This window comes from Merops nubicus, unplaced genomic scaffold, assembly GCF_000691845.1.
Source record: "Merops nubicus isolate BGI_N331 unplaced genomic scaffold, ASM69184v1 scaffold12875, whole genome shotgun sequence".
Taxonomy (NCBI): domain Eukaryota; kingdom Metazoa; phylum Chordata; class Aves; order Coraciiformes; family Meropidae; genus Merops; species Merops nubicus.
In genome coordinates, this window is record NW_008610329.1 from 20,558 (window position 1) to 30,449 (window position 9,892).

A 9,892-nucleotide genomic window follows, 5' to 3' on the forward strand; every position below is an offset into this window, starting at 1 on the left:
TCCGTGCCCCAAGAACCAGCCGGCAGCAAGCCCCAGCACGTGTTCCCAGTAGGCACTCGGGCAGGCAGCAGGCAATGGATGCAGTGTGTGCGTGTCTCTGTATGCACACACGCTGTCCATGGCTGGCCTGAGGCAGAAACCCCAGCACTCATGCAAGCACAGCACAAACTTGCCTCCTGTCCCTTCTCTGGCTGATCAGGATGAACCTGTCGGGGAGGAAACACGTACATCTATACTCTGTATCCCTCTACTGTCTATACAGCAGCTGGCTCCCCCCTTTGCCCCCCACAGCTTGCTGTGTAACAGCAATACAGGCCAGTTAGTGTGCTTATCTTGGAGCAGCCGTAACGTGGGCTAGTTTAGTGCACTTTTTGTTTACCTAACAATGAGCAGGGGTGGAAGGACAAGCAGTTTGCTTATCTGGCCAAGACACAGCTGAGATGTTGGAAGTTGTATGACCTGACCCAATTACTGCAACTGCTGGGATGAGGTGAAGGTCTTATAAGCAGAGGTTGCATCAACAAAGCTGGAGTCAAGGCTTCATTGCCAGAGGTTGTACCAAGAAAACCAGAGAAGGAGTCTCCATCTGTAGTGAGCAGTGGCCTTCCTCCCTGCCCCTCTTAGACTGCTGGAAGCCATTCAGCACACAAGATATAACCCAGTCCCACCTAGTCAATAGGTATAAAATTAGTCTTTAGAATCCTCTATTTCTGAGGAGGAGAATTCCCACTCTCTGGATAAGGCAATGGGCCACACCTAGGCTCCTTCCTGATGGGAAGTCTAGAAAGCAAGGGAGTCCTTTCTGAGCCTTGTGACTTACTAGGAGGGCCTTCCCTGCCCCCCTGGCAGAGTCATACCCCTTGACCCAACAGAAAGATTGTCACTGCACACAGGACAGCGTTACGTGACACCAACTCCTGGCTCCCCAGTCCCTTACCCTACTCACTCATCAGCAACCACAACCTGATTTTGCTAGTGACAGCACACGGACGTACACACAGCATACATGTACTCAGGTATTTCCACTTGATGGTAATTAGAGCTCCACATGCAAAAAGTAAAGTTTAGTACGAAGACAGGACAAATTGCACTGTTGACACACAGGATGTTCCCAGTCAAGTGTACTCTGCATGTGCAGCCAGCCCCTTCTGTGCCCTTTTCCCATGCTGCTTCCTCTCTTTTTCTGCCTTTGATCCTGCCCCTACACATTGTTACAACCATAACAAGTGTTGTACAGTCACCAAGCTCTTCCCCCTGTACCCCATGCCTCCCAGAGGGACTAACTTCCCATTAATCTGCAAGGTGATCCAGACAGCCTTTTCCATTGACTCCACTGGTGTCTGGGTTTCATACCCAGGGGCTACAGCCCTCTGCTAGCTCTGGGAGGAGCTAGGTTAAGAGTGCTCTTCTCCCCTGTTGTTGTTTCTTTCCTCTGTGCTCCTTGGTGTTTGTGGGCCTGAACCTTTATCACATATCTAGGAAAAAAACCCCATAATGCCTACAAAACAGCAAGAACTTGTCTAAGAAAAGAAAAAGTAAGCAATGTACAGTTTGTTTTACTCTTCGTTCATCCTACAGGAAACGTCAAAGCATTTACTGAAGCAACTTCCAAGGAGTCATTAAAGGCTTCCCCCAAACTGGCAAGACAGAGTGGGTTTCCTGCCTTTGAAGTGTAGAAGCATTGCTGCTCACTACAAAGAGTTTCACCCTCAGTGACCGAGACAGTACCACGCTTAAAACCATAAACATCAAACACAAACACTTTGAGGAGCAATAGTTAAAGAAAGCAAACTGATCACTGTTCTGGTCTGCTGCAAATGGGTTATAACAACCCACATCCCAGTGACACATCAGGCAGACTACAACCTTGCTGTACTGAAATTCCACTGCTTTAAAAGAGAGCTACTCCTCAGGCACAGAAAAATAGGAAACAGTTTCAAAAGGAGATCAAAAGGTGAGGAGGGAAAGGGCATTTGCAGCCTCACCATCTCTGGAGGCTAAGTGGGACAGCAACTGTACATCCTCTGCTGCCTGAGACAGCAATTCTTATGGGTAGTCGAACAAACACAGCAGACACATTAATGGAAAAACCCCACATTTTATTGAATGCAAACAGTGGCTGGACAGTGTACTTACTCAACAGATTTGCTCAGTTTGAGAGATTCTCTTTCAGGAAACGGGGCTCAGTGCAGTAACACTTGGAGCCAGACAGAAAATGCAATTACACTGCAGCTCTCACTGACAGCAGTGGAAGAATCCCTGCTGGAACAGGGAGATGTTTCTCAGTCTTCTGAATCCTCATCCACACACTGAGGCGCCTCCTCACCACGTGCTGCCCACTCTTACCATGGTCTTTATTTGTAAACATGCATTCTTTGGACTGCTTTGCTACTCTGGTGCCCAGCCTGGCTGTTCAGAAACCACACTGGGAATCGAGTCATTTGGGGGAGGGAAAGATTTTTTGAGTTAAAAAGTTTCCAAATTCAGAACAGAGTAGGATTCCAAACCTTGCCAGCTTAATCTGGCTAAGGAAAAAAAAAAATGTGACTAGACAGTCAGCCATTAAAATCCATTAGAGACAGAAAAGCTATAGTAGGTTAGCTTTTTCCAGCAACAGTAACAGAGAGTCCCAATATATTCTGCCTCTATACTCTAACCCAGGAGGGAGGAAGGGGGCAGGAGAAGACATTCTGAAGACAAAAGAAAAAAAAAAAATCAAAGACTGAAGTGGTGCTGAGATGGAGGCTTCCACCTTCTAAAGTCAAATATCACTGTTCCTGACTCCGTGGGAGGAGAACGCTCAGCTCTTCCCAACACCTGACACCAGGCTGTTCTTCCTGCTTCCAGCAGGCGGTGGTGGAGGTCTGGTCTTTCTCTTCCAGAGTCTTGAAGGTGAGATTGGTCGCTCACCTCCACCATAGCCCCCAGCCTGGAGTACACTGTGGCCAGGAAGAGGTGACAGCAGAAGTCCTGTCTCGCTGATGTGCAGAGTGAAGTCTAGGAGCGGTGAATCCTATGTGAGTAAAGAACTGTGCTGGCATGGTCTCCATTGGCAGCAATCTGCCTTGTCAGGCAGAGGGGTAGGACAATGGTGGGAAGGGGAAGAGTATTGAGTGCAGGGGTCTCAAGGATATGCCCACTCCAAGCTCATCAGCATGCTGCTTTGGCACGAATGGTGTGGCATTTGATACACAGCACGTGCCCATCCAGTGGAAAGCACCCGTTCTCATCTGCTTCAATGGACAAGGGCTTCCCACAGTCCTAAACAGGGAAAGAAAGGAGGGAGGGAGCTCACCAACAGCCAACAGCAGGGTAAATGCATTCAGGGAGTAAGAAATGCTCCACTGGATCAGCATAATAGTGGCCAGCCCACTGCTCTGTCTCCAGTGGTGCTAAGGGAAAGGACCATTTTGAGGGAAATGCAAGTCCTTCCTGTGTTCCCAGTGTGCTCCCCCAGCACACACAGCTGCTTTATTAGGGATGTTAGAGGCTACAACCCTGCACAGTCCCTCTTCATAGACCTGTCGTTTGTGACTGTCTCATCTTTTTCTGAACCTGCTTCAAAAATGCTCCAGATTCATTCAAAACAACCTTAGTGTTTGGTCAGGATGGACAACAAAGGTGTCCAGTTGCTGGTGGTGGGCATGGGAGAGATAGGACGAGTGAGGCCAGACTTACCTCACACTTGTAGCATTTCATGTGGAAGTTTTTCTCCAGTGCCACCACGCGCACGGTCTCGTCCTTCCCAGGCTCTGGCATGATGGGCTCGCGGCAGACGGAGCAGCGCGGGGCGTACTTCCTGCAACACAGGGGAGAGCACAGCCACCACGTGGCAGTCAGGGCAAGCTCCTCAGTCCCACAGAACAGCATTAGCAACAGAGGAATAATACATCACAAAGACGTTTGGTGGGAAAAGACCTTTAGTACTAACAAGGTACATGGCTGACTCGTTTTTAACTTCATGCCCAAGAGATCACCTGGGCAACCCAACCCTTCACTGCAGCAAAATTCAACAGTGTGAGGCAATCTGCCTTCTTTCAAGCACCACAGGCACTTGTTCTCTCCATACCTGTGGTAGTCATCCACACAGTGAGGCTGGTTGGCCTGGTCCACAATAAAAGAGGCTCCCTCAAGAGGGGTGTGGCACACGACGCAAGTGAAGCATTTGGGATGGTAGGAGTTACCAGTGGCCTTCAGCATCCGGTCTGTGATGGTCTGCTTGCAGACACTGCACTTTTCCAAGGTCCCCTGAGCCCAGAGAAAACAGGAAATACACATGAATCCGATCCCCCACCCCTGGGAGGCCACACCACAGACAGGCAAGATGGAAGGAGGAAGGGAAACCAAGAGAGTGCAACCACAGCAAGCTCAGCTCTCTCCCAGCAGCCTTCACCCTAGTGACTCACAGCATAGCAGTCCTCACAGAAGGGCTTCTCATCCACGTTATAGAACTGCTGCCCCTGCAGCTGCTTCTCACATTTGAAGCAGGTGAAGCATTCCACGTGGAAAAGGCAGTCCAGTGCCCTCACAGCTGGCTGGGTCCGTGACAGGGGCTTCCGGCAGAAGCCACAGAGTTCTGTCAACAGAAGAAGAAAGGGGCTAGAGGAGATGAAAACCCACCACAGACTTAGTCCTACTGCTGTCTACTGAGAGAACGCACCAGAAGTAGCAGCCTCTGCTGGGGGCGGATGCTCCATATCCTTCATTAGTTTCTGGGTCAACATCTCCAGCTCTTCTACCTCCTTCATGGTCAGACAGGAGTTTCCCCGAGGTGGGTCTGCACTAGAGCCTGTGGGTCTATGCTGCAGGAAGACGAAACATTCAATCCCAAAGGACACCTACAGATTCCCTCCTACCCTGTCCTCGACAAACCTACTTCTCTCACCTTTACTCTTCTCTGTCTCTAGGGAACAGTCTGCCATCCACTACGCTTGCCTCTTTCCACCTTTACATGAAGTCTATCCCTCTCCACCACAGTTTCTAGTTACATCTCCCAGATGGGTCATGTCTTCCCCTAGCCTCCCAGGGACAAACCCTCCCTCCTCATTCTCCAGCTTCACTCTGTGATGCTGTTCCTGTCCAGAGACACGGGCCCCTGGCTCTGCCCCTTACCGTGTCTTTTGCAGCAACAGGTTGTTCTGTGGGACGTGGCTTCTCCTGCACTTGGGGTCTTTCCTTCTGCTGGGCATAGGTGAAACTGGGAGCCTGTGGCCGGGAGGTGGGACCTGAAGGTGAAGGGGCTGTGAACTGAGTCTGAAGGGACGTAGGGTGTCTTGTAGAGTTTGAGGGACCCGTGGGAACACTGGCACCTGATCTGGACCCAGACTTTGGAGAGCCAGCAACAGGGGTTGGTGTGAATTTAGGGGTGGGCTGAGCAGGAGGAAGAGAAGGAGGAGGAGGGACTGGTGCTAAGGGCTCCTTGCGTTGCTGTGGGGCTGCCCATGGGGTTGGGGCAGGAGTCAAATCCACTCCAGGGGGCTTGAAAGGTACGCTTCTGATGGGCTTTGGAGAAAATTTGGAAGGAAAGGAATGAGGAGTATCTCTGGGTGCAGACGGTATTTCCACGTGGGCTTTTGGGGCTGATGGTTTCTCCAAAGAACCTGTGGATCCTGGAGATACCTGTAAAGGGAAGCAGCAGAAACAGGCAGTTATCAGTTAGGTGGAAGAGAAAATATGCTGTCTATAGCAGTAAGCCAGCAGCTATCCCAGACCACAATGCTAGGGGTCCCCACACTGTTACATATTTAGCAGTCCTGACAAGCTGCAAGATCTTTGCTTTCTGGTCCCTCATGTATGCTTCCACATTATGGTTTATCCAGACATTTTACTCTTCGGAAGCACCCTTCTCACTACCTCCATTCAGCAAAGGAGTCATCTCTCCTTCCACCTGCAGCATTCTGGAGAGCTCACCCGGGACTTGAAGGGGTCATTCTTCTCCATGTCATCCAACATTACGGACAGTGAGTCAATCTCAAGATCAATGCTGTTCATCTTGCCACGTACCTATACCACCATCCATGAGGAAAGAGGGAGCAGAGCACATTACAGGAGCAGCCAGAGAACTGGATGTATCCCCTTACAATAGCACTTTGGACTGTGGTACAGATCTGCTCCTCAGTTCCAGTGGATAGCAAGCTGGTGAGGACGAACAGGGCACAGTCTCCAAGGTCTATGACCAGTGGGAAGATGCACAGCCCAAAGAACATCAAAGACAGATTTAGGTGGAAAAAGGCAGCTGGGTGCTTCTAGTCCAGTGCCCTGCTCACAGCAGAGCTAACTCTCAAGCTAGAACAGGTTGCTCAGGGCCTTGTCCAGGTGACTTCTGAGCATCCCCAGAGAAACAGATTCCCCAGCCATTCTGGGCACCTGTACCAGTGCTGAGCCACCCCTGGAGGGGAACGGGCTTTTCTTCTGTCCAGCCAGAATCCCCTTGCTGCAACTGGTGTCCATTGTCTCTTGCTGTGTCCCCATGTCTCCTCTCCAGCCCTCCTTTGGGTAATACAGACTGAACCTGGAGGCCTGCCTTGGCCTTCTCTTCTGCAGGCTGAACAACCCCAGCTCTCACATCATGTGCTCCAACCCCCAGTGCTTGCTCTGACCCTTTGCTGGATCGCACCTAGCTCAGTATTCCTCTGGGGTTATTATACTGAGGAGTCCAACTGGAAGGAGCCCTCCAAGGTGCAGCCTCACCAGCACCAGAGAGAGGCCACACTCTCACCAACACAGCCCAGCACATGGGTGGCCTTTACTGCCACAGGGGCACATTGCTGGCTCACTGTCCACCAGGTACTGGAGGTTCTTCACCTGCAGAGCTGTAGCCTGGCCAGTTGACCCTGACCTACATCAATCCAGGAGACAGCAGCATTTTCTGCTTTCCCACGTCTCAAGGCTTCCTGCTGCTGAATTCAGAGAGGAGCAAGAAGCTGTCCCAGCTCATGGAGCATCACAAAAAAAACATGTGCTTCCCTCGACCTCACTCACCTGTGGGGCAGGTACCTTGCTCACAGGCCCTTCATCAAACATTGGCGGAGGAGGAGGAGGAGGAGGAGAAGGAAGAACTTCTTCTGGGGCTGGTGGAAAAGGCTCCTCAAAGGGTGGTGGGGGTGGGGGAAAAGCACAGTTTGAGGAGAAATTCTCCTCCTCTCCAGGAGGGGGAGGAGGTGGCAGCGGCAGCTCTGCTGAAAGAATGAGCACAAAACCAAGTTCAGGTAAGTTCAGCCTTGGCCAGTACAAACCCCAGCAGAGGTCTTGAAGGTACTACAGCAAGCAGGTCCCCAGTACCCAGAGGATTCCAGCACCCATCAAGGACAACTGAACTCCACAGGCTGGCTTTCACCTTGTCCAAAGCTATTTGCTATCACATAAACTTTCCTCAGTAGATATTGCAATTAGTCACTGGGAATAGTTATTGTGGATAGGGAAATGTCTTATTATGCCCTTTCCCTCTCCTCCTCTCATTCTTTGGTCCCTAACATACGCTTCTCTTGCCAGTAACTGGCTCAGATTGTTGAATACAGAGCAGCATTAGAATGAATGCCAGTGGACAACTCAGGATCCTAAAGAGCCTGCATTATTACAAGCAAATAAGCTGGCACCTCACAGCTACCTAGTAAGCACTACGAGAAACAAATGTGGGATGAAAAAAAGCAAACTGGACCAACTACCCCTTATGCACATGAGGAATCTTTGAAGCTGCTTTATTTTTCTGGGAGATAAAAACAGCTTTTCTTTTGGAAACTACAATGTCCCCAAACCCAATACAGGTTAGAACATGAATTTTTGCAGAACCCTTTTAAGCAAGCTGAAAAGCACCAGAATGCCTCAGTCTCTCAGAAGAAAACCCCATTGCTTCCACCTATTCATAGTTCCTGAAAACACATAACAGGCAACATGAGGCCTTTTCTACTAAAACACAGTCAATAAATGTGAATCTTCTTCCCTCCACCATGCATGGGAGAGGCTGTCCTCTTCTAATCTAAGCAGCAAAGAACACTGAAGACAAGGAGGTGTAACTTCCACATCCCTTCTTCTGGATACCCACCTCTCTTCTTATCTAGCCCCAACCCAAAGCAGAGTGAAAGACCATCGTTTTTCACTCCTACTACTCCGTGTGCAACTTTTAACATCACTAATCAGATTGTCTCATCTTTATATCCAGCTGTCATTGAATGACTTTATAAGGACTTCTCTAATTTAAGATACTACCCTTTCTTAAAACAAAAGCCAAAAATCATATTAACCATTTGATTAGCTGCACTGGGATGCAGCACTTCCAAGCCTTCTTGTGCCACAGAAATTCTGTCTGGGGGCAAGTGATACCAGGCTAGTATTTTTAACTTGAAACTATGGTTTCAGATCAAGTTTGTATACACTTGCCCTTTGGTTTATTGAAAGGATCTTAGCCATTGAGGGGCAAAAGACCACTCAACCCCACACTAGAGCAAGAAGTCACTCTGCACAGGAAAACATACCCAACCCAAAACACTGGGAAAAACCACAGAACTCTACAAGCCATACAAACTGTTAGTCTCACTTCCCATTTACAATAGCTCCCACCATTTTTTCCTGCAATTGTTTCTTCCTCCCTGTCTCCAGCAGCAAAGATGGCAAATGCAGAGTACAAGTGTAGAGAAGGATCTCTGCAGTCAGAGACGACCAGCTTGGGCTGAGATGAGTTAAGAAGCAGAACAGCATGACTCACCACCATCAGGGTCAACTTCCCTGCAACATACTTGCTCTCAGACACAGCTGGCCAGAAACTGCAGTTACACAATTATGCACTCAGGGAATACTATTAAAAACCCATTGCATTCCTCCAGCATCAGTGCATAGCAGGATTGCCTTCCTGCCTCCTTTCCTAATGGAGATACTATGTACTCTGAGGTCCCTTTACAACGGTTTTACCTCATTCTGGAGCCTGCCCACCTCTACAGCAAGCGTATCCATCATTTCCAGCAGTTACGCCCCTGTTCTCATGTTTAGCCCAGTTACAGACCTCACACCCTGAGAATTTAGAAAGGCATACTCACATCTGCCATGCCAGCCCCCACCTACCTTCTGTCAGCAGGGACATGGATGCTGATGGGATCTCCCCCACTTTCCCAATCTGAGCACGCTGGGCAGCAGCTCCAGAAGGCAGTGACGACAACTCTGACGCACCCCCAGCCTTGAAGGGGTTCACCTTGGGTTTAGGGGCAACCACAGGCGCAAACTTCTTCTGGGGGTTGTAGAAGGAAGGCGTAGAAATGTTGATACTGACTGTGGATGTCATGCGGGTCCCTGGGGCACCTGGGGAAGCCATCTTCTCACCACCTGGCAGGAGACAAGAGGGAGGAAACCTACATGAAGTCAGCCTCGGGCCAGAGTGGAAATTAACAGAGAGGAACATACAGAACAGAAGGATGCAGGAGCTTCAGTACAGCCAGAGGCTAAGGTGCCTGAGCAGAGCACAGAGCACTCCCAGGATCAGCACAGGAAAAAGGCCGAGGAACCGCAGAGAGCTCCAACGAGGCCGTGTGCTGCACCATCTGAAACCGGTACGGCATGAGCTGCAAAAGGCTTCTCGCCCATGAGGAAGCCCGGCTCTCCGCTGCACAGGAGCACAGGGGCGGGGAGCGCCAGCCCCACACCCCGGAGGAAGGTGCCCCCAAACCCACTCTCCCAGAGCTGGAGCTGGCGTCTCCTCTCCTCCACCTTCCCGAGATCACCCCCCCCCCCCCTCCCCGAGACCCCCAGCCGGTTCCCTTGGCCTCAGCCCGAGACACGGCCCCCCGCGCCCTTCGGAAGCGCCCCTTACCTCCAGGCCCCCGCATGCTGCGGGAGCGCAGGCAGCTGCGGCGGGGGCAGAACGAGAACAAGGCGGGCGACGAGCCCCCGGGGCTGAGAGGGGCGC

The 9,892-nt window shown here is 50.6% G+C and overlaps 1 protein-coding gene across 1 annotated transcript; it reads right to left on the reverse strand.

Annotated features, from left to right (window-relative positions):
* Positions 1-2,954: 2,954 nt before the first annotated feature.
* ZYX (zyxin) lies at positions 2,955-9,271 on the reverse strand. Its single transcript, XM_008940881.1, has 10 exons — positions 9,055-9,271; positions 8,702-8,748; positions 6,982-7,158; positions 5,888-6,003; positions 5,113-5,314; positions 4,661-4,802; positions 4,407-4,576; positions 4,070-4,248; positions 3,679-3,799; positions 2,955-3,261 (listed from the first exon to the last, which is right to left on the reverse strand). The coding sequence occupies exons 1-10, from the start codon at positions 9,269-9,271 to the stop codon at positions 3,151-3,153; spliced, it is 1,482 nt and encodes a 493-aa protein (XP_008939129.1). The 3' UTR covers positions 2,955-3,150.
* Between the last annotated feature and the right edge of the window lie 621 nt (positions 9,272-9,892).